General features: G+C 46.4%; 5 protein-coding genes across 5 annotated transcripts; 2 read left to right on the forward strand and 3 right to left on the reverse strand.

Annotated features, from left to right (window-relative positions):
- Nucleotides 1-3,704: 3,704 nt before the first annotated feature.
- Nucleotides 3,705-5,407, reverse strand: F4807DRAFT_414659 (uncharacterized protein). The gene is made up of 2 exons (XM_047996982.1): nt 4,826-5,407; nt 3,705-4,725 (listed from the first exon to the last, which is right to left on the reverse strand). The coding sequence occupies exons 1-2, from the start codon at nt 4,970-4,972 to the stop codon at nt 4,360-4,362; spliced, it is 513 nt and encodes a 170-aa protein (XP_047857332.1). The 5' UTR covers nt 4,973-5,407; the 3' UTR covers nt 3,705-4,359.
- Nucleotides 5,408-9,313: 3,906 nt separating this feature from the next.
- F4807DRAFT_351726 (protein-tyrosine phosphatase-like protein) lies at nt 9,314-11,436 on the forward strand. The gene is made up of 3 exons (XM_047995464.1): nt 9,314-10,252; nt 10,670-11,004; nt 11,155-11,436. Exons 1-3 carry the CDS (start codon nt 9,836-9,838, stop codon nt 11,336-11,338), a joined length of 936 nt encoding a protein of 311 aa, XP_047857333.1. The 5' UTR covers nt 9,314-9,835; the 3' UTR covers nt 11,339-11,436.
- F4807DRAFT_351735 (eukaryotic mitochondrial regulator protein-domain-containing protein) lies at nt 11,436-12,826 on the reverse strand. Its single transcript, XM_047995465.1, has 2 exons — nt 12,299-12,826; nt 11,436-12,076 (listed from the first exon to the last, which is right to left on the reverse strand). The coding sequence occupies exons 1-2, from the start codon at nt 12,740-12,742 to the stop codon at nt 11,534-11,536; spliced, it is 987 nt and encodes a 328-aa protein (XP_047857334.1). The 5' UTR covers nt 12,743-12,826; the 3' UTR covers nt 11,436-11,533.
- A 2,117-nt stretch (nt 12,827-14,943) lies between these two features.
- On the forward strand, nt 14,944-18,681 carry F4807DRAFT_414680 (uncharacterized protein). The gene is made up of 2 exons (XM_047996983.1): nt 14,944-17,868; nt 17,926-18,681. Exons 1-2 carry the CDS (start codon nt 15,397-15,399, stop codon nt 18,118-18,120), a joined length of 2,667 nt encoding a protein of 888 aa, XP_047857335.1. The 5' UTR covers nt 14,944-15,396; the 3' UTR covers nt 18,121-18,681.
- Nucleotides 18,680-22,788, reverse strand: F4807DRAFT_414681 (TRP-domain-containing protein). The gene is made up of 3 exons (XM_047996984.1): nt 21,906-22,788; nt 21,777-21,852; nt 18,680-21,717 (listed from the first exon to the last, which is right to left on the reverse strand). Exons 1-3 carry the CDS (start codon nt 22,201-22,203, stop codon nt 19,314-19,316), a joined length of 2,778 nt encoding a protein of 925 aa, XP_047857336.1. The 5' UTR covers nt 22,204-22,788; the 3' UTR covers nt 18,680-19,313.
- Nucleotides 22,789-23,137: the final 349 nt, after the last annotated feature.

Below are 23,137 nucleotides of genomic sequence, written 5' to 3' on the forward strand. Positions count from 1 at the left end.
GCGTCGCGCAGCAAAGATCCGCCAACCGATTTCCAACATTGTTCTCATGGCAGAAGCCACCATGGTTACAGAATAACCCATTCTGTACAGTTACAGTGGCGAAGGGCTTTCAAGCAGGAAATAAAACTTACCACCACTGGGTTTTAGCTTCGGAGAAGCTCCGGATTGTGTAAACTGTGGGTTATCCATCGTCACATTCGGCGAGGGTTTCGTAGAGAATATGATATCGTCCTGCCGAATGTCGGGCGAGGAGAGTGGCGACGCTTCGGATGAGCTAGACATGGTTCTCGAGGGCGGCGGCGGTCGTCTTTTCATAGAAGACAGGTACGAAGAAGGCTTGAACGAACGGCTGAAGCTTGCCATGTTATCGTCAGTCCTTCCAAGCCGAATTCTACCAGCCAGCCTCCAGATCTAGCCCTGTGGATCTAGTTGACAAGAATATACTGGTTAGTATAATTCTTAAGATCTTGGTTGTGTGTTTAGCAGTAGGCGATGGTCATAATCAGTCACAAATGGGCAAGCAGGTAGACGAATTTATGTGAAGCCAGAGATAGAGAGTCGAACTTTTCGTTATTGCGAGCCTTTTGTTCGGTCGGCTTTTGGTGTCAGACGGCTCCGCTGAGGTGCCCACCTGTTGGATGTACCGATGGATTCGCCTAGGAATTTATCCTGTTTTTTTGGCTTCCTCTTCCAAGATAAGAGCGCGTTGCGTGCTTTATAAAGGCAGAAGCGGTGTTATGCATAAAAGTAGTATTTCGCCGTGGTGATTGTCGATATTTCAAGCAAACAATAATAATGCAATGAGTCGAAGGGGATATGATGTGATCCGGTGTCTTACCTGTGGCTGAAGGTGCCAGTGAATTGTGCTAGACGTGAGGATATCAATCCTCACACTACCATACAGTACATAAATGGAGCGTGCTATTACCAAGTAAAAGTGATTCGGGTCAAGAAGGATCGTCGTTTCTGACCCGTCTCGGGGGGCGTAGTGTGCAGCACAGTAGGTGGTGCCTGGTGTGTGTAGGCGGTAGGTTGTTCGGCGTATCCACAGGTAATTTGACCATTCACTGGTGAATGGGTGGATGGATGGGTAGAATAGAGACGGATGGATATGTGCAAATATGTAGACCCGCTTGCTCCCACTTGTTTTTTCTTACATTTGACCCGGCGAAGAGATACCTAGTAGCCCTTGGCATTTGCTGTGGGATTATTGCTATCCGAGAGGAAGAGGAGCGAGAGCAGATGTTTCTTTTTTATTTCCAAACGCAGTGGAGGCGATGGGTGGTAAACGTGATAGTTGAATGACTGTGGTGTGTGGTAGATGGTAAGCTCGCAAATGCTAACACTGCTACCCAGACTGACCAGCAAGAACCATTCAATAGCCAACCAGATGTCTCCGAGACGGAACGTTGGGACCCCTGAAATGTATTTCCATATGAGGAGTGATTGCAGTGTTGTAATCTGGGAAAGGAAAAAGGAAAAGAGGGAACAGTTGAAGTCAACCAGCTTAGGACTAATCCGATCCAACAAGACCACGGGCCCTGGCTTGTGTGTGGTAAGGCCACTCGAAAGAAGTAGTATGATATTTACAGGAAGTAAGTACTATGTGTATTCGTATGCACTTGCGACTTCTCTTTTCTCCATACTACCTATTCTATAGAATTATAGATGGTAGGTACCCTACTTAATCTTTAATCTTAAGCTAAAGATCATGAAATTTTGTTAGATATGATTGGTATGAAACAAACGGCAAGCACATGAGAGACGCAGCATGTGCATGTGTAAATGAGCTACCTCCTTTTATATTTTTTACTTTTTATTATTTTCCATATATAATATTCAATGTGCTCAAGTGCTGTTTTGTTAAACCTAAACGAGATATGAAAGACCCTTAAACTTGTTGGGCTTGGAAGAGAAAAACCCGGGAAGGCTCCACTTTATTTTACGTATGTACCTTCTTCGTTGTTTCTGTACTAATGTTAGCTATGCGATACTTATCTCTAATTGGGTAGCCCTATCAATGTATCACATTTTGTTGACAGCAGCAGATTAGCGAGCAGGGAAAAAAGAAAATAAAAAATATAAAAGATAAAAGATAAAAGATTCGTTATGTATGTTACGGCATGGCCTACGATCGGCTGCTCTGCGCCTGGATGGGAATAACCTAGAACAAAACCTAGGTATGCATGTATATGCCGATACGCCGAACTGGGCATCGATGTATCATTGTACGTAATAAGTAAACTTCTACGACCATCATCCAACCTCGAAAGTATGGAATCGTACGAGCACTATCAATGACACCCTTCCAAATGGATATCTGCATACATATAGGATATCCTCTAGAGTCGCATTCGCATGCTCGGCCGATTCCATCTTTTGATTACCCGTTACCGGCCGGGAGAGATCGTCTCGTAGACCATGCTGGCAAGTGTCTATGGGGTAGGGATGCAAGAGAAAAGCCAGCTTCTCTACATATTGTATTGACAAGTACCTCTCCATCACATTTATGTCATGCCCTGCCCAGGACGAAACACATTCTACCGCGGATGGCTGACAGCGGTTGGCAGGGTACGTTGCTACCCAGCCTGCAGAGATCAGCGTATCGCGCTGAACATCAAATCGCCGCCGATGTCGTGCGTAAGCGATTGAAGATGGGAAAACACAGCCTCGAAACAGATGTAGTAGACTCCAACACTAATAGGTTATTATTTGAAAAAAAGAGGACTCTAGTCCCGAAGACTAGGTTATGAATTGGAGATCCAATGACATAACGTCTTCTGGGCCATACCGCCGATACTTACCTGCGTATGTCTCAGATTATTGCCACGAGCTAATGTTTGAATGAGCAACTTTGAGCTGATGTAGGTCACCTTGTGAGGTCACCCAGCATCTGTGCTGGATTGGAATTTTATGCCTGTTAGGGTGTATGTGCGGTTCCCTGTTTCCTTGCCGCTGTGCGCTTGTCAGAGATGAGACCTAAAGCACACACCATTCATGGGGTCTGGAATCGCCTCCGACTTGCCCTTTGACCTTGAGCTGAACATGAGATCTCGACAAAAGTTACTTTTACTACCAGGCTAAGGAGCAAGAAGTATGGAGTATGAACATGGAACGCCGTCGGATAAAAGATAGGCTTTCGTCGATTTGGTAGATCAATACTTGGAAATGAGCCAGTGTTTCTCGTTCCCGCCCGTCGTCTGTAGGCGGAGATTTGGCTCCCTGTCTGTCTTCTCCTTAACTAGGTACCTATGTACGTCGCAACTCTGCACGTTCTTACGACCATGGCAGCACCTTCGTGAAGCTATCGATAGCGTTCTTATATGTACTTATATATGTATTATTCCAATGTTTAGCTCGTGATATTAATTCTTTCTATAAAAACCCTATTCAAAAATTGGGTTAGGAGTAATAAAGATGCGCAAGGTACTCCAAATTTAAAATATATTAATGAATGTTAAAGCCAGAAAAGAACACTACTCTTCGAAATCCTTACATAGTAGATAAAATGACGGAGAAAAACGGAGACCCCATAGGTCCGATAAGATATGACGTATGCAGCCAACCCTTGGCGCATAGCTCGGGACGTTCTCCTATAAACCAATGTACCCGCTTTTACCGCCCAACTGAAAAAGGACAAGGGAAAAAGATAAATCAATAGAAGACTTGAATCTTATATCGATAATTTGACAAGTCTCTGTGATCGTAAATGCATACGGGGACCGCACAATGTCCCGTTGTTGGTCAATAAACTTTGAGGTGTCATAGCGAGAGATTCAGCTACATACCTATCCATGTATGTAACCCGTGGAGAACACATGTGGATGCGTCCATACCTGGGTATGTACCTACCTACTAGGGACGTACATATACGTAGGTACGTACGTACTAAAGGCTAAAGCTACGTGAGAGAGCCATACTACAAGGTTTACTGGTGCCCCCAGCAGCATGGGAATACACGTAACGAAGCCTGGAAGTTCACTGAGATACCTGGTCTTCACGCCGGCCAAGTAAAATTTAGCATCCCATCTATATTATAGCTCCACATGAATACGGCTAGAGCTATGAATCAAGAACGTGATGTGGTGCAGCCTTTATAAAGTTTGTATGTAAATCATATTAATATTCCTTCACGCCTTATGTATATTTCTCATTTCACCTCATCCCTTATCGACATCATTACTATTCCAAAATAAAAGCTGTGCTTAGAGAGTATTATGTATGTAGGTACACCTCTAACGCCAATCCAAAAGTCTCTCGTCGCTTTCATCTCCACGATCCCCGGCCCCAGCAAACTCCTTCCTAAGGCCGGTCTCCAACGCAACAGGCCCCTCATACACCAATGTTAGATCAAGGCGACTATGCTGTCCAACCAGTAAAGCGATTTGAGCGAGTTGAAGCATTGCGGCCTAGCCTTGCACGGCCGGTAAATCGACTACGCCGATCACGGTGAGTCCACCAGTAGGCAGCGCTCGCAACGAACCCGATCAACCAGAGGAGTGCGTTCGCTAAATCGACCCAGACAGCGTTTTTCATCCGTTGAATATCGCTACTCCCTTCCGGATCCTCGTGGATATACATATTACCAAATAGGCCGAAGAGTGCGATCCAGAGGACAAAAATGACGAGGCTCCATATCGTGACTACGGCGAATCGCAAGATGAATGGGATAAGATAGAGAATTGCCGTCAATGCCGCAAGACCCCCAACAACTTCCGCATAAACCTATACGTCGAAAGCTCATTCGTTAGCGTCGTTCATTTCTAAGTGGAGCCTTGATAGACGTGTATCAGCTTGTGGTAGACAATAGAATCAGCCATCCTACCCATTTTCCATCTATATATTTGCCTTGAGAACGCGCACGCTGCAGGTCAATACCATACAGGCCGCAGACGGTAATCGCTAGGACGAATTGAGCGAAATGGAGAGCGGAAAAGAGCAGATAGCCCACTGTCATGCCTAGGATACCCATAGTCGCAAAGTGTAATGGGTAAAGCAGAGAGCGGGAAATGCGACGATGGTAGGTAGATAGGCGGATAAATAATTCTCTCCGCAGGATACAGCAACGAGATCTCTAGCAAAATAGCTAGCACAGACTGCGGAACGTAGAAGAACCATTCGTTTTATAGAAGATTAGATAAGTAAGAGAGAATCGATGTTGGCGACATCCCTTTGGGTATGCGGCCATAGTGTCTCTGACGTAATTGTCTTGGGAGTGGGTTAGGCACGATAAGGTTTGGGGAATTACAGATTCATACTATTGCCGGTAACTTTTTTAAACCCCTGTATTTACTGGGATGATGCTTTCTGCTGGTTAATGGAGACAGCCCTGGCTTCGATATTTGTCTGTGCTTCTCGAGGGACCCTGCCTTGGGCTACGACGTATATGGACAAGCGCAATCTATCCTCAGCCAAATACCTATGGATGTGCCAAGAAGCCAAGAAGCAAGATCCAAGACAAGTTCGAACCAAAACAGGGGTAAGATCCATCAGCTCAACTTACTATTTTTTTTCTACTTTTCTTCTATCCCTCTTACGAAGCATATCTCGGATTAGTGCTTATGCATATACCATCTCGTCGTTCTCGGAACGAAAAACGTATCTCTACCCTAAACCTAGAGACAGTGGACATGTTAGAGAAGACACCGACAGATGGATCAAGATTGCTCGATGATACCACTTATACTTGTACTTGTAAGACGGTGCCCAGACTCTATGATAAGAAACCCAAGTTCTTGGGGCAGAAATCTAGAATCGGGTCAGTCGTATGATCATATGCTCAAAGCATGCACATCTACCAAGCATCATGAAGTAATGATATCTGTTACGTTAGCATCGGCATGTCTCTATAATGAGACTACTGATGGGAAGAAGCCGCTTATCCCGACAACATTGACGGCTCTCTTCGATCATTAGAACTTTTCTTTCTGTTATACCCGAAGAATTGGTATCATACGCTCTTCCAACATGCCGGGCAACATGGGAACATCTCGCCCAACTAAATAACGGGCCCAATGAGAACGAACCCCAACCATCCCTATCTCCAACTTTGTTGCATATTCTCTAGTCTCACGACATGCTTTGGGAGCCGCAGAGGAAGAAACCAACGTCTTTTTTACTATAACTCGTAGGACATGGACGGGTCTATATAAACTGAGGCTCTCGACCAGTAGTCAGTCAGGCTGTCGGCAACGCTTACCGTCTCTCACTATATCGCAGCTGCGAAGTTACACATTAATTAGTTACCTTTTGCTTACGCCATATGATTTATATATATTTTTAATATGACGTTTCATCATAGAACTGAGAAGTATATGCTCCATCCCGCTTTGCCCTGCCTTGTCTATACGGACATTCCCTCGGCTTTCGTAGCACTGACAATAATCTCAGGTCAATTGAAGTGCGTATGCTGCTCGAATCGTTCCAATTTCGGTAAACATCGCGAGTGGGCCTGTCCTTTAATCGTGAGAGCCGAAACTTTGGTTATGGTGGCGGCTTTCCAGGTACCAAGTCTATCCAACCAGGATCGAAGGCGGAAGAATCAGCCCTATGAGTACCATGGGACCTTATGGCCTCATGGCTATGCAATGCTACTCACATAAGTGGCGTCACATGAATGAATGGCTACCGAGACAACGGAACCAATACTAATTGCAGTGCAAGGATTGGATCATTACCGAAACCCATATAATGAGTGGGCTAAGAGATGTCCGTGAGAGTATTGCAGACCCCCTGGATTCCTTGACTATGGTCGGTATCGCGAGATGAATGGGTCAATCAGCTTCCTATATTCCACCGAAATTAGCTGTTCAGGTGGACTCCGTGCCCTACCGAACTTGCTCAGGTCTTCATGGTGGAAAAATCATCACATGTCAAGCTTCGAGCCGCACACTGAGCTGGCTATACTGCCTTCACTTTAAGCTTGCCAGCTACAATGTTTCACGTTGAACCGCTTGGGTACCTGGCGATGCCAATGGGCGTACTAATTGTCCTTACCGAATCCTACAGCCATACGACGCTGTCTACAACGCTGACACCGCAACTTAGCCACTATATGTTTATGAACGTGACGGTCAAAGTGTTTTGGGCGGTTTTGGGAGAATACGGACATGTTAGGATGGAAATATACCTTTGCCCAGTACCGGGCTGTGATTATCCAAGATTCAAGATATAAGATCCTCTCTATCTCTCGAGGACATCCTCAATGCTATCTCTCGTGCTCTCTTCTGCAAAGCATCCTCTCATCACATTTGAACCTATCTGACCAACTTTTATCTGTTCTCTATTCCGGACTATTTCATTTTTTTTTATATCTCCAATGGCGATCCACGACACCAAGATGGAATATCCTAACGACACAGAACATACCCACTGCGGGTCTCACACTTTCCATGCTGGTACATACTCCATCAACGGTGAATTCTCTCACGGAATAATCGGAGCCGAGGATGGGCCAGAGAAACCGGACCCGACCTGGCGATGGAACTGCGTAAGTAATTACCCCTTCTACCTCCCAAATTCAACACTAACATGTTTGAAGTGTTCGTGCGCCAATGGTGGGAACCAGTCATACATCTACAATCCCGAATGCACTGAATGCGGACATACGAGGTCCAAGGATTGCTGTGAAATATACAGATTATAATAATGCTTCAACCAAGACCACGAGGCCTGAAAATCTTTACACGAGCGTTCTTTGAGAAGGTTTATACGACAGTACTACTTAGCAACTCCTCTGCGATTTCCCTAAAAGCACGACCTCTTCTATCGACACTCCTTTAAGATCTAGCTTGAAGATGAATCATCTATTCGGTGTCTCCGCATCCTTAACTATTGGGATTGATGTTTATCTCTTGGCGTCCAAACAGCTTTTTTTTCTTTTTTTTTTCTTTTTGCTTCGAGTCTCAGAAGTAAAGGATGGCTCAGGCCTGGATTCGGAGTACTCTCAAGTCAATCCTTACACTAAAAGAGAAGAAAGAACGGAGGCATAGATTAGATTAGATGTACTATCGTTAGATCTCGTTCATATAGACTGATATAGACTGATAGAATATTTCTCTGACTATTGCTGCCCCCGGCCTATACAATTGGTGATGTTTCATTGATTGTCTACACTGCCGCTGCGAGAAAGATTGCTACTCGTAGTCCATTTTGTCGACAGTTGCATTTTAGCATTCCGCTGGGTATTTGTTATCACCAATGCCAGAAGCATGCGCCACGGGACCTAATGCCGTACATCACTTTGGGGATCTAAGCCTAGGGCTGCCTCTAGCAGATTCGGGAACACGAGTGCTGTCATAATGTGACCGTATCCCGGTAGGTGGCCCCTTTTTGGTAGGCAAAGCCAATTCCCGGGCTCCATAACCAGCCTTGCCATGGCTAACTCACCTGGACAAACACACCTGTACTCCACTTTTCACATTGGAACGTCCCACCAAATATATACCGAAAAGGCTAGGCACCCTGTCCATCTATTAACATATCAACACAAGGACCCTCGGGTCGGGACTGAGGCAGGGGCAAACCAACAGTACCGGCAGTTGCGAGACTTGATACGATGGTCGAGCCAAGGCAGTCGACGCTAAGGGCTAGGCAACTAGATACCCTTTTCAGGTAGCAGTTGTAAGGCCTTCACGAGAAACAAGAGGGAAGAGCCTACCTAGGGCGAACCCGTCAGCCGGACTGGTCTGCGGAAATAGCGGTGGGAAATAGGAGGCTACGGTACTATTCAACTTTCGCCCCCTCGGAGGAAGGTAACTTCGAATAGGGGGCCAGGGGCCAGGGGCCATGGGGCTGATATAGGTAGGTAGATTATCAAATAAATGGCTATAATTGTACTTGCAGCTGAGTAAGGTTAGCGGAGCGGTTACATAAGGTATACTGTCACGTTACCAAGCCCAACTGAGTCGAGAATGCATCGTTGCCTCTGTAGACTTCTCAATTAGGTTGCTATTGGAACAATATCCATTGTATGACTTGATAGGTAAGGCCCGTGGTCATCCGTCGGGCTGCTTCGGACATGGGGTACATGTAAAAGGGGGAGCGAGGGAGGGAGGTGGTACAATTGGATTGCGGCTCCACATGAGGCTCTGCTAGAGAGGGAGGGGAGGGGAGGGGAGAAGAGACAAAGCAACAAGAAAACGGGAGTGCGATTTTCGGTACGTGTAGCGCGTGCGTAGTACATACATGTATCAATGAATGTCTCAAAAATGAAGCACGTGATGATAGGTCTAGTCTACCTACATGTACGAAGTAGGTAGGCTTTGTAAGATGATGAGTAAGAAAGTCTTATGTACCAGCTAACTTGCTTGGCGCATATTTCATTTAAACATGGTATGTAATACCTACATAGTATGTATCTAGGTAGTCAGGTACACTCATATAGCTGGGCTTAGAGACTCGTGTTCCCATTCTCCTATCGGATATTCGAAACTTCGAAATACGCTTCTATTCACCGAACATGGGTACTAAGTAGTAATTAGGTTGCTTCTTTGTTGGTTTTCACCCCTCGTCTCCGATCAATTGACAACTCATAAAACTCGAATGTGCCACCATCTTGCGGTGAAAGTGTACCCTCCTTCAACCAATGAGAAATATCGATTCTACCAATCGGTTATTCTCATTGGTTTCCACTTTATTATTGATGCTGCACATATTGCCAGCTATTCCGTACATATCCACTTTGTAATATTTGTTCCGGACCGTCTCCGAACGCTTACGTGCTCACTCTATTTACGTACTGCGAGCCCAAGCCACCTGCCTAGCCTTGTACGAAGAGTCAGCTAAGTTTCTAATCCGTCCTCGGTCAAACTTCGTCGAAGGGAAGTCAGGTATCATGACGGAAGAACTTCCTAGCCCGCCCTTTCTTGTCATTCCGGGTTTACCGAACTTCCGCGACATCGGAGGCTATCCAGTCGGTAGTTCAGGCTTGACTTCGGACTCTAGCCTGCCTCGAGACAGCTCAAATACGAAGGCTGTCCGCCGTGGACTGGTGTACCGTTCGTCGGAACCATCTAAGGTCACCGAAGACGGTGTGTTGAAGCTGCAAAGCCTGGGCATCGGTAAGGTCTTTGACTTGCGCTCAGCCGTCGAGATCGAGCATGGGCTCCACGGCAACGGCAACGGTGATGGGTGGAAGGTGAAGGAGTGGGATGGCGCTCGCCGCGAATTTGTTCCCGTCTTCCTCGATCAGGACTACTCGCCTGAGGCACTGGCTCTAAGATACAAGAATTACTCCTCTGAGAGTGCACAGGTATGTGTCACATCACACGCGCCGCGCCGCAAGGAATGGCGGGAGAAGGTCAAGCGTACGCTTCCACCAGTGAAGAAACTACGTCGGTCTCTCTGGCTCGGCCCGCGGACCAGCTTCGGCCAAGCGGCTGTCTAAAGATTGGGGCTGGGGACATCAATGTTGCATTTGGGGGCCGAGGCCTAGCCTCCTTTATGGCCAAGGTTGAACTGCTCAAGAATACTGGTGAATGGGGTCCATTGGGGTGCTGGGATGCTGGTATTTTATTTCATTCACCGCTAGCCCAAAACCCAATACTCGATACGAGCTGCCTCTTGTTCGTGTTTCATTTACTCATAACTCATCCTGAGAGGCAGACAGTTCAACCAGCATATTCACCTAGCCTGATAAGCCCATGGCTAACAGTTTGTCCTTAACTAGGGTTTCGTGGTAGCGTATGGTGACATCCTTGCTGCCGCGGCTTCTCCGAGCAACGACTACCGGCCGTTCAGGACGATCTTGGAACACCTGGCCTCGCCTTCACCCTCGTTGCCGGCACCCTGTCTTATCCATTGTACCGCTGGCAAAGACAGGACCGGAGTGATCTGCGCGCTGATCCTAAGCTTATGTGGCGTGGACGACGAGGTCGTTGCACACGAATATAGCTTGACGGACTTGGGGCTGAAGGAACGCCACGCTGAGCTTATCGCGCACATGATGAACAATCCGTCGTTACGAGACAACCCCGGATCTGCCCAAAGGATGCTTTCGTCCCGGTATGCCTCTCTTTATACTTGTTTCACATATTCCTCATCTCCCTCTTGCTGATCTGCTGTTGGCGTTTTTCTTTTTCCCTTCGATTTCAGTTCTTGGTACGATAGTATGTTGAAAGGCTGACGTATGATTCCATATTTTCTTTCGATTAGAAAGGAGGCTATGTTGGGCACGCTAGCCAAAATCCGGGAGACACACGGATCTGTCGAGAAGTGCGTTGTCGATTTAGAATTACTCTCACCCGAGGGCATTAAGCAGCTGCGAAGTAATCTCGTCAATGATGCGAGCGAGGAGGGGATTGTTCCATGGCAGAATCATGCCAAACTATTGCTATAGTCGTTGGGTATATGTAAATATTCAGCAATGTGTACATAGAAGCCGGCCCCTTTTCTTGGCCCGCTATCCATAGACGAATGCGCAGCAGCTTAGACTCCTCGAGGGTCGTCTAACCCCATGCTTGTCTATAATATGTTCGTAAAGGTTTTGTACAGAGATCGTACAGAGATCCTCACACAATCGACCCGCCTAGGATTAAGGTACTGAAGTGGGAATCTTGACTTCACCCTTGGACCGGTCATAGTGCGGCGCACCATACCTCCAGCCAACCGCGTTTCGAGCCCTACCCGTGGGACCGACATTTTCCGAATTGATTTGTTTGAAACGGTATTCAAAGCGCTTCGTGGGAATTCGGGTGGTGTATTTCTCTTCTATACCTGCCTTTTCGATTTCTTTCTCGGCTGCCTTCCTTTCCGACTCCATCACAGCCTGCTTAAACCTCTCTGAAGCGTCATATAATGGACGACCTTGCAACACCTCCCTCTCCATCTGAATCAGTTCTGGATGAGGGACTCGCTCATCCGCGGATAACATCTTAGGGTGAAAGGCTTTGGCGGCATCGGCACGAGTAAAATGTCGCGACTCAGACGTCGGCCAGAAGATCTGCTTCATCGTGTACGGATGTACATGTAGCTCATTAATGGACTCGAAGGGTTCGTTTCGCTGACCAGCCTTGAATGTATGGGTAGGAAGCATGGACAATACAGCTTTCGCATACGGTTTCGCCAGCTTCTGCCCCTAAGGTTGCGATACATTAGCAATAATCTCTGTCAAAGATTGCCCGACTTCAAAATTTGTAGAGAGCGCTAGGATCAGAGAGGCTCGCAACAATGTTTGTAACCATGTGTATGTCTTCAAGACTTATCGAATTGGGTATGTTACAGTCATCATAAAAGCGCGGCATAGGGTTAAGGGTAAATGAGATGTACGATGCGCGACGCACAATGGGAGACAACTCACTTTGGCTTCCCAGTCCTTCTCGACTTCTTTTAACCTCACAACCGCCGCTACTCTCCTAATATCAACACCTAGTTCGGCAGACACTGCCTTGATAGTCTCGCCATTTCGCATCACCTTCTCCCAGATCAATTCCCTAGCACGATCGTCTAGGACAGGCTCACTTATGAACTGGGGATTGAGGGGAAATGGTTTGTCGGGATTGGGAATACCCCTCCAAAGATAATTGGTATTTCCGGGATTATGTTTACGGTAAACCGACCCGGGACCGTTGATCCAATGTCTAAAACTGCGGCGTGCTCTACTGAAGTGAGTACGACTCGAGGTTGTCGAGAAGTTAGCCTTTGTCTGCGAACGTGGCAGAGAGACACATTGGTTCACATTCGGTAGAGCTGATCTAGTCAAGGCAGAGGTTGCCGCTGACGCAGTTGGTAGGCGTGGTGGCATCGTAGCGACATAGGACGCCTCAAACTGGAGGGTGTGTAGATGGAAGCTTTGATAAGAATTTGTGGAAGAAAAAAAAAAGCTTGGTAAAGAAAATTGGACATCGGGTTCGGAAAAACCGTACTGTGGTTCTGGACCCGGTTAGGTACTGGGTGGTAATGAGATCTCCATATGCGGATGGAAGTGCCTTATTCGGGTCCGTGCTCATATTTAGAGTTCTTTACTGTATGTAAGATCTCAATCCTATGCAAATTGATACGAAGTTACTGCCGTACCTTCTTCTACAAGGTAGATAGGTACATACCTAAGGGAGGGGTCCCCATTTTTGGACACTGTTATACCATAATGTAGACACACTTGCCAAATGCCAACAAATGATTTTCCGAAAAGATTAGTTTTAATCTTATAAAATTAATAATATTTTAATAAGATATTATAATAAAAAATAATTATAATATTAAATTAATTATTTTATTAATATTAAATATTTTAATTAAGGTTAAAATTATATTAAAGTAAAAATTATAATTAAAAAAAATTATATTATTAATATTATATTAAAATTTAAAAAAATTATATAAAAAAACAAGCTTTTTTAAAAAAGTAATTATTAATTATTTTTTTAAAAAAATTCCTTTTAATTAAAATATTTATTTTTTAAAATTTTTTTTTTTATTCTTATTAAAAGTTAAATTAATTATTTTAATAAATTTATTTAAATTTTATTTAAAATATTAATTACTTAACTATTAATTATAAAAAAAAAATATTAAAGTTTTTTATTTATTTAATTTTATTAACTTATTAAAACTTAATTATTATATTAATATTTTAAAATAATATTAAAATATAACTTAATATTAATAAAATTATATATATAAAAAAAAAATAAAATTTTTAAAATTTTATTTAAATAAATATTATTAATTAAATAATTATATCGTTATTTTAATAATTTAATTAATAAAAACTATTTTTTTATAATTTAATTATTAAAATTAAATTAAAATAACGGTTTTATATAATTATTTTATTAAATTAATTATTATAATTATAATTAATAATAAAAATTAATATAAATATATAATAAAAAAACCATTATTTTAAACATTTAACATTATTTTTATTAAAAATATTAACACAATATTAAAAATAAAATGCTAAATTTTTATAACTATATATACTTTAATTATAATAAAATAACAATATCCAAAAAAAGGGACCCTTCCAATAAGTAGGTATCCTACTTCGCTTCAACTTTAAGTAGTGGTCCACCGGTTCCATTGCAGCGGCTCTGTATTAGGTATCTACCATTCAAAAGCAGTGACTTTTTCTGTTTCTCTTTTCTCTTATTCTATTATGCAACAGTACCCAAACCACCGCATGCTGCCTACATGTAGTCAAATCCAATTCGACTACCAGCAATTCCATGTCATTACCGACTCGACTCGGGACTGGCTGTTGACTGCTAAACTTGATAGTAAATGCTTGGCAAAGTAGGCATGTCGTGTATACATAGGTACATGGTAGATACCCAGGTACCTACTATGTAGGTATGAATATTCAAATGTTCTTGAGTTGTGTGTCTCGGCCAGCTCTAATTATAACGTCCAACAAACATCAACTATTACATATTCTCGGCCGAGGTTAAGAACCAAGATGGTATGGACGATGCCACATGGCAGTGATAAGAAAGCCCGAGTGAGATCTTTGATTGAAACGCGTCGACACAGACACAGACGATGCGGGAACCCCTGCTCCGGCTCATCATGATCGCGATCCTCCTGCGCGAGAGCTCCCATAATTCCCTACATACATGATACTGTAGTCTGCCAGTTCTGTCCACTGCAAAACGGTTGGTTTCGGCAGGGAAGGCGACCGCCTGTCATATCTTGACTGGGTCGTACATGCTAGGATACCCAAACTGAGGTACCTACCTAGGTAGCATTCTAACGACGTCCAGCTTTGCCAGATTGCCAGATTGCCAGATTACTTGAGCTTACCTATCTAGGCTAGGAGGTACCTACATGCATAAGAGCCCAGCTATGTAGTTTCCCTCGGGCCTCTTAGACGGGAGCAACGACAGCACGATACTATTTGGTAGAAGGTAAGGTTAAAGGTTAATTATTGTCGGGGGACGGGATCCACGAACAGTCGCACCTGTATTATACATAGGTAGATAGATACATCTACATAATGGATACGTTCTAGGTTCTTTCCCCTTCTAATCTCCCTGTTAAATACATAAGATAGCTCCGATACATTGATATTGGTAGGCGTAGGTACCTAACCTTCGATGTTGCAGGCAATTCCTTATTTTTACATTCAACGTTTCTACCAGTCGGAAGTATGTACTTGCGGGATGTGTGATACACACGCATATAGTTATATTGGCTATCAGTCCGACATGTACATATGTAAACGAGCGCAATTCGACGGCTCCTTTTGGCTTTTTGGCTTTTTTGGCCTTTTGACTTTTTGACTTTCTGACTTCTTGTATCTTCCTTCATCGTCTATTCTCTCTTCTCAAGGATTTCCGCTCGCTTGTCTCCCTTAATATCATTGCTATCTTACTCCCGGTTCCAACTACTTTTGCGAAGACAGCGAGTTTTGATTCTAATTATACCCCTTATGAGTTCGCGCGACAGGGGATCCAGATGGGTGATTTCAAAGCCCGGATCAAGGCCAAGCTCCTGCGAAGGCACAGCGGTGCTCCTTCGTTGGGCTCCAGCAAGCATAGCATCGGCGGGGGTAGAGCTTCCAGCAGCACGCGTACTAACGCATCTACCACCGGCTACGCGGCCTCGTTAAGTACCGGTGCCGGCGAGGAGAAGGGGAGTAGCGAAAAAGGCCGGGACGCTAATGGTAGGTCCAGCCATGGCTCTGATCACTCTTCTCACGACAGTTCACCGAGCAACGGTGGCATTGTTGTTGTCGTAGCTCCGAATCAAGATGGGGAGTATAGAAGAAATGGTCAAAATGGCCAAAGTGGTCAAAGAGATGAAAGAGGTCGAGGCCAAGCTGACACGGTTCCACCGGAGCTAGAAGAGGAAGAGCTAGAGCAGCTAGACCATCTAGAGAAGCTAAATCAGCCAAACCTAGACCTAGTCAGCAACTCTACCAACCGAAGTATTGTTCACGGTACTCGCGCTCTTCACGGTCTTCACGGTCTTCACGGTACTGTGGAGGTGGAGGCGAACAACTTTGGCCGATCTTACACAGCTTCCACTGCTACCGCTACTGCTGCCGCTGCTGCTGCTGCTGCTGCTGCTACCGCTGCTGCTGCTGCCGCTAACGCTCCCACTTACGCTCCCACTTCCCCTTCTCCCGCTGCTCCCACCACCGCCAAGTCGGGAAAGGATCTACGAGCTTTTTCAATCAATTCAACATCCGTTCCCGTGCCCGTACCCGTGCCTATACCCATACCCGCCATCCCCGATCCAAATTTAAATTCATACACAAACGCAAACGCAAACACAACTACAACCTCAACCTCAACCTCAACCGCGAATCTAAATCCAACCGTCGCCACCACTGCCGCCGCCGCCGCAGCCACCGCAGCCGCAGTCACCACTGCCGTCTCTCCGTTGCCGAGCATTCACGAACATCGCCCTGCTGCCTCCACTCTACAGCTGAAGCCGCCCACCGTCGATCATCATTACCATCACCACCGTGACGAAGACGATAACAGACCCGCATCCGCCGGCCGCGCGCTATCTCCCTTGTCATCTCCCTCCCGACCCGCAGCCCCGCCGAGACGACAGAGCATTCTTCCGCATCGCCAGACTACCTTGATTAAGACCCTTCTAAACACGGGCTATGCTAGTGAAATAGGTTCGCCTGAACCAGATCAGCTTCTGCCGATAAGTGGAAATATGGTTACGAGAAAGGTCTGGGTCAAAAGACCTCTCGCATCTCCCACCTTGATTACGATAAACGAGGAAGACTTGGTTGACGATGTCCGCGAATTAATTCTACGGAAGTATGCAAACTCGCTCGGTCGCCAGTTCGACGCTCCAGATTTGACCCTTCGCATATGCGACAGAGAACAGCAGACGACCAGAACATTACAGCCCGATGAGCCTATGGGTAGAACTCTTGATGCTTATTATCCAGGTGGCCAATCTGTCGACGACGCCCTATTGATTGATATACCTAGCCGTCGAACTCCCAAGGCCTCCCCGAATCCCAGGTATTATGGCGGCGACGACCGGCCCCACGAATCGGGAACCGATTACTTCCCACCATATCCCCCCGCTTCTCAACATCCCAGCGCCTCTTCAGCCGCCGTGAATGCCGCTCACCAGCTCCATCTCCCTCCCTCTTTAACCATCCTCGGTGGGGGTCAGCTACCGCCACTGCCGTCCCCGGGCGGGACGAGGCGGCTCGGAGCAAGGCCCAAGATCCAGAGGATGCACACTGCGTCGCCAGTGTCCACCATTGCCAACGGCCACGCTTCGCAATCCGCTGCGCCGCCTACCGGTATGCACAACTACCCAAGACAACCGCGCTCAAGGACTCATTCAGGTGCATCTTCAGAACACTCCAACCATCCGCCTACCGCCCCGTCGATCCCGACTCCCCCCGTCCCAGAACGAACCGCTACCCCACCTCCGCGTGTATCTTCCCCCCGACCCATCAACCGGCCGAAGAAGACCAAGAAGGCGATCGAGCACCCGTCCTTACCGCCGGGCATGTTGAACGGCGGCGTCCCACCTATTAATGTCCTGATCGTCGAAGACAATATCATCAATCTCAAGCTTTTGGAAGCGTTCGTCAAGCGATTAAAAGTTCGGTGGCAGACGGCCATGAACGGTAGGGAAGCCGTGAATAAGTGGCGCGCTGGTGGATTTCACTTGGTTTTGATGGATATCCAGTTGCCCGTCATGAGTGGCCTTGAAGCTACCCGCGAGATCAGGAGGATAGAGAAGGTTAATTCGATCGGCGTCTTCTCTTCCTCTGCTAGTAGTCCCCCGGACGACGTCAAGGCCGAGCCCGCAGAGGAAGATAAGCTTGTCAACACGGAAATGTTCAAGAGCCCGGTCATCATCGTCGCCCTGACAGCAAGCTCGTTGCAAAGTGACAGGCACGAGGCCCTCGCGGCTGGTTGCAACGACTTTTTAACCAAGGTGAGATCCAAGCTATATCGTGTCGCCCCTTGCACTCCACTAACGTGAAGTATATAGCCTGTCAACTTCGTATGGCTCGAGCGGAAGGTGATGGAGTGGGGTTGCATGCAAGCCCTGATCGACTTTGATGGGTGGAGGAAATGGAAGGACTTCTCTCAGAAAGCGGAGGAAGATGACTCCAAGAAGGCCGCCGCGGCCAAGGGGGCGAAAATGCCGAAGAAGAACAGGCTGTCTATGACGGCCGCCGCTTGACATCCCGCTTCTCGCGCAGTAAACTTGAATTGATAGTCTCTAGGAGTGGGATATGTTCATCTAGCCTCTTTCTGCTTCCTTGTATTATTGTCAAGCGCGAACATCCTATTATCTAATATCAAAGAATAAGCGTCTCAGCGCTGCATGGAGCCAACCTGTTTCTAGACGGGAATTGCTTAGAGAGAGAAGCGCTGTGTTGGAACGTTCGAGTTGGGAACATTTTTACCATTTATTATTTGGCACCGGCGCGAAATCAGGGAAGGCAGGCAGGTAACAAAAAAGATACAATGGCGAAATTAGGGCCGGCAATTTGCCCAGAATGATACCACATTGCACATATCCATAAGCTCGGGGTCACTTGTGCGATTCCTTCAGTGATTAGCCTCGCTCGATGACTCTTTCAAAGACGAGATAAATCCTACGTGCTTTTGGTTTCTCTATATTTGGTGTTTACATCCTGCCACTATCTCTAGCGTGTTTGTTCTCTTATTTTGATACCACATCCGTATAGCTCGCTGTTTACGAAAATATAATAAGAGTATACAGTAAAGTTAAGTGGGGCGTGGTAATCTATATGGGAGACGCCATCCATTACTAAAAAAGTTCCATCGTTGTCTGTATTTTCTTTGTTGCAACCGAAGTTTCGCAGCTTGGCTAAGTGAGTAACTCGATCATCGATACCTAATGTTCTATACGCGCTCCCCAGGGTGATAGATCGAAGCGACGTATCCCACACAGAGTCTTGGCTCTCGTCTTAGAAAACCAAAGGTAAACCCACCGATAACGTACCTTATAACTACAGACGTCTGTAGTTAAAAGAGAGTGTATTGGGGCTTTAATGTCACTGTACCATTGACTACTATACTCGGATGTTATCCAAAGGCCCCCCAGGCCTACAATTTCTACCTATTCCGCTCACCATGCCATATAACCTAACGGCTTGAAAACCTAACATTATAAAAACGCGATACGCCCAACACCTCATGAATATGCTAAACAACCCATACGCCATTCAATGCTCCAGCCCACCACCATGGATGCTTCTTAAACAAGTGATAGGTTGCGGAAGGGGTATAATGACCAATGGTCTAGTGAATTATAGCACAAACCATGGAGGTGAAGGTGGATGAGTCACGGGTATCTAATCATTATTTGATTAGTGCCACCCTCGAGTTGTCTGAGGAATCCCATGACTACTGAGAATCTTCTAAACACTCATTCTCCGTGTCCTTTTCGAGTTCCTTGACCTCGCCCAGACTCGACTGTGCTTCGGGGACTTCTTTCGTAGGAGTCATCGGTCGACTACCAGGGACTGACGTTCCTGTTCGGAGACTGCTAACAGATGGTTGTCCTTGTAAAACGGCAGCAATGTTTGGAGAGTTGGTCCGAATATGACCTAGTCCACCACTTCTTTGTCGTACGAGAGCGGTGGGCCGATCGTGGTCTAGTTGTCCCTGAGAGAAGTCTCTAGAACTCCACGAAGCACGGTGAACTCTAGCTCCACGAGGTAAACTACTCACGGAGTGCCGTGAACTGACACTAGCAGAGCGGCTTGCTCTCCTCATAGGACTAGGAACGGATGTTGCACCACCAGCAATAGGAGATAGGTTGATCTCGGCTAAATAGTCATCATCTTCGTCTTCGATCTTGGGGGCTCGCCGGACCGAAGTGACAGTAAAATAAGGCTCCTTCGAGAGCTCTGGGACTTCACCCGAAGAATTAGGTTTTGGGTCTGTCTTCGACTTCGACCGAGGCTTCGGCGGGGGAGGTTTGTCGGTAGCCCTCTGGGCTATATGTTCGAAGTATCGAATGCGGACCCCTTCGAGCATTTCCGAACTAAAATATTCGCGATTTCGAGACAGAGACATCCAAGAAGAGATACATCCAATAATTACCAGAATCATCACCGCAATGGTAAGGAGGCCTTGGATCACGATGATGATGACTCCGATAACGGTAAGTATGATACGATTGAGGTTGAAATCAGGGAGGAACGCAATAGAAAGGCCGGTAGTGGCCACCCGGGTAAGGCCTAGGAGCCAAACAGCTAGGGCTGTGTTTCGCTGCCCTTCATACGGATTGAGTGCTGCAATGACGACAAGCGCAAGAATGTCGACAATGAATAGTCCAAAAACTTGGGCGAGCGGATTGCCCGCACCACCTCCGAGGAAACAGGCTCGTACGAACTGATACGTCAGCCAACAGGCAAAAAACCACCATCTGGAGAGCCGATAGCGTGCATACAGCCAGCCAAATCGTTTAATATACTCCTCATCTTGGTGAACGTTCGTTCGATTGGGGTCGTTGTCGATGAAATGCCAACGAACAAATGGCAAGGATCCAACCGGCTTCTCGCCCAGTTCCTCCTCCTTTAGTTGGCTAAGACGGATAGGCAAAACACAGGGAAGGCAACCAAAGATCTTGCCCCTGCGCAACAAGATGCGGTCTGGATCGATGGAGAATGTGCCGAATCGCAGCCTGGAATGGAGGGCGTATAAGACTAATCCTCCCATACCGACAATGAAGATGACGAAGACAATTGCCGCTATCGTGGTAGGACCGGCTGAGCCGTGTATGGCAAACTGAAACATTGCAAGAGTTGTGATGGAGAAGAACGCAACGAAGAGCGTTCTTAGGATAGCGAGACTTAGGTAACCAGTCCAGTGGGATCGGAAATACTCTAGGCGGTCTTGTTTAATCCACCTCATCTTTGCTAGTCCTTCCAGGGAACATTTGAAGGCCACTAGGAAGACGACCACGAGCCCTAGAGCAACGAGTAACCAGACTAATCCAACCATGAATGCATTTGAGCCGGGAATGCTCAGCTCTGACAGTTCGCCCGTGAAACCAGTCCAATCCCCAGGCAAGGGCATCCCTGGCTGTACCGGACTGCCATTCCAATTATAGTCGTAGGAATTGTTTGGGTCGTAGGGCTCCCTCTTCGTCATAGCACTGATAGTACCTTGAACGATTTCCGGAACCCTCTTACTTGTTATTTGGGTTGCAAGGTTCGATAGGAACGAACGTCCGTATATTTGTTGAGTAAGTCCTCCTTGATTGTTGATGACGGTAGAACCGGCCCCTCCAACCTGACTTGCATTGCCGCTGACACCAACGAAGGGGTTGATGGAACGCGCCACGTTCGAACTTGGTACTAATCCGGCCGCCCACGCAAAGTTGCTCCACCAGGCCGGGAGTACGCTCGGCCAAGGTAGCGATAAAGCCCCGGAAAAGAATATAGACTGAAAAGTCTCGAATATGACAAGGACTGATAACGAATGGGCGTAGTGACTTCTCATATGAGGAATGCTTACACCATATGCTGCTGTTGCAAACGACGCGATCACGGCCACGGCGGTAAATATCCCTAAGACGGTGCTGATCGACTCTGGTTGCGCGAACGAATTTCCATTCCGCATAACAGCTTGAAAACATCCAATCTCGGTTTGACTTGAGTTGGCAAAAATCTGGATTCTAGCGTAACCCTCAATGTCGGGAACCTCGTATGCGATTTGCGGGATGCCAGACACCTGTTGAGGGCCGATCGGAAATAAAGCGAAAGCTTCAACAGGCTGTTCGGCACTCAGGGGGCACATGCTGATTGAACCATGAGCATGAAGAGACACCGATACGACCTAGATAGTATATCGCCTTACCTGTATATATTTACATTGCACGGATTTACCGTCATCGAGAACCTGCTTTCGCCATAGGCTTCGACGGATATGTATACTAGCAGCGCAATTAGTTTGGAACCCGATATACAAGTATAGGGACTTCCATACACATAATACTTTCATTCCTGATATTTGTAGTGCCGTCGAGATGGAAGAGAATGGTGGAGTTATCGTAGTAGAGGGCGGCATCGAATTTGGTCACATTCAACAAGCTCTGTCCTCCAAGACAATCACCAAAATCACCCGTATATAAGGCAGGTGTTCTGTCGAGCGCTAGCCTCGTCGTGACTCCATCTAGACTCGTGCCGCTGATATATTGCGTGTCTTTGGCGCATGCCGTGGATAGTAGAGCTAACGCACCAAGGACGAGAGGTATCAATGAATCCAACCGACGATGGAGCATCATCTTGGCTGTGGAAAACGGCTTAGGACGGCCATCAACGAGATACCATAGGGAGGTGTGGGACTAGTTAATCCTATTGACTGTTGCTACTACTCGTCACCCAAGGTTATCCCAGGAGGAATATAAGAGACTGTCCACGAGAACTCCTAGCGGTGCTACACCTAACGTTATAGGTGATAAACAACCGCTGGGGGCGTGTAAGTAGAGGTCGTAGAAATTTATATCAATTACCCAGGTAGGTACAGTAAGTACATATAAAAGCGATTGACGAGCGGTGGATTTTGCGAGTCTATTGAACACGGACGCTGTCACTGCTCACTGCAGGATGATTTACACCGATAGAGGACGAAGATGAGGGAATTGTGTGAGAGGAAAGTCGAAAAAGACGAAGTTGACAAATGAGGTGATGTAGAAGTTTGGAAGAAACGACGGTGGCATCGGACGATATCATCTATTCATTCCTCTAAATTCTAATACATAGGTATGTACCGTACTTACATAATTATAGTGCCAAGTAAAGACGTCGGACGATGGAAACTGCATATGAGTTTGCTTTCATCTTTATCTCGTAACTTCCGTGCTCCGGATACCAATCGCCAATTCCATTGGATCATTAATGGAGAGGCCAGTGCCGCCTAAGTTTGCTTTGGCAGGGGCTAGTTCCCGCAAGCCAAGATCGTGTATGACCGCGTGCAACCATTTCATTGGTCCACCCTATCCCGTAACGGGAAGTCAGACCCCAATTCCTTTTGCTGGTCAGGTACTCCCCGGTAAGCGTCAACCTTCATCACCTAACTACCTACACCGGCTGCACGGTCTATATAGGGAGGTAATCAGGGTAGGTAGAAGCTGACGCCAGAAAGAATCCCCCTCTCTCCCGCATAGGCATTCGGCAATGACATCGCGAGCTTGTAGTCACGACCCGATTGGCTGTTCC

The sequence above is a fragment of the Annulohypoxylon truncatum genome (genome assembly GCF_022578515.1).
Source record: "Annulohypoxylon truncatum strain CBS 140777 unplaced genomic scaffold F4807scaffold_6, whole genome shotgun sequence".
NCBI lineage: Eukaryota > Fungi > Ascomycota > Sordariomycetes > Xylariales > Hypoxylaceae > Annulohypoxylon > Annulohypoxylon truncatum.

What these genes read in the sequence shown, in the direction of transcription:
- F4807DRAFT_414680 (XM_047996983.1), top strand. Translation starts at nt 15,397, where the DNA reads ATGGGTGATTTCAAAGCCCGGATCAAGGCCAAGCTCCTGCGAAGGCAC. An exon ending in GCAACGACTTTTTAACCAAG is followed by an intron (nt 17,869 to 17,925) that starts GTGAGATCCAAG and finishes TGAAGTATATAG; the next exon opens with CCTGTCAACTTCGTATGGCT.
- F4807DRAFT_414681 (XM_047996984.1), bottom strand. Translation starts at nt 22,203, where the DNA reads ATGATGCTCCATCGTCGGTTGGATTCATTGATACCTCTCGTCCTTGGT. An exon ending in CAGGAATGAAAGTATTATGT is followed by an intron (nt 21,853 to 21,905) that starts GTATGGAAGTCC and finishes TTGCGCTGCTAG; the next exon opens with TATACATATCCGTCGAAGCC. An exon ending in TGCAATGTAAATATATACAG is followed by an intron (nt 21,718 to 21,776) that starts GTAAGGCGATAT and finishes TGGTTCAATCAG; the next exon opens with CATGTGCCCCCTGAGTGCCG.
- F4807DRAFT_414659 (XM_047996982.1), bottom strand. Translation starts at nt 4,972, where the DNA reads ATGGGTATCCTAGGCATGACAGTGGGCTATCTGCTCTTTTCCGCTCTC. An exon ending in AATATATAGATGGAAAATGG is followed by an intron (nt 4,726 to 4,825) that starts GTAGGATGGCTG and finishes TTCGACGTATAG; the next exon opens with GTTTATGCGGAAGTTGTTGG.
- F4807DRAFT_351726 (XM_047995464.1), top strand. Translation starts at nt 9,836, where the DNA reads ATGACGGAAGAACTTCCTAGCCCGCCCTTTCTTGTCATTCCGGGTTTA. An exon ending in ACTCCTCTGAGAGTGCACAG is followed by an intron (nt 10,253 to 10,669) that starts GTATGTGTCACA and finishes GTCCTTAACTAG; the next exon opens with GGTTTCGTGGTAGCGTATGG. An exon ending in CAAAGGATGCTTTCGTCCCG is followed by an intron (nt 11,005 to 11,154) that starts GTATGCCTCTCT and finishes TCTTTCGATTAG; the next exon opens with AAAGGAGGCTATGTTGGGCA.
- F4807DRAFT_351735 (XM_047995465.1), bottom strand. Translation starts at nt 12,742, where the DNA reads ATGCCACCACGCCTACCAACTGCGTCAGCGGCAACCTCTGCCTTGACT. An exon ending in AGAAGGACTGGGAAGCCAAA is followed by an intron (nt 12,077 to 12,298) that starts GTGAGTTGTCTC and finishes TCGCAACCTTAG; the next exon opens with GGGCAGAAGCTGGCGAAACC.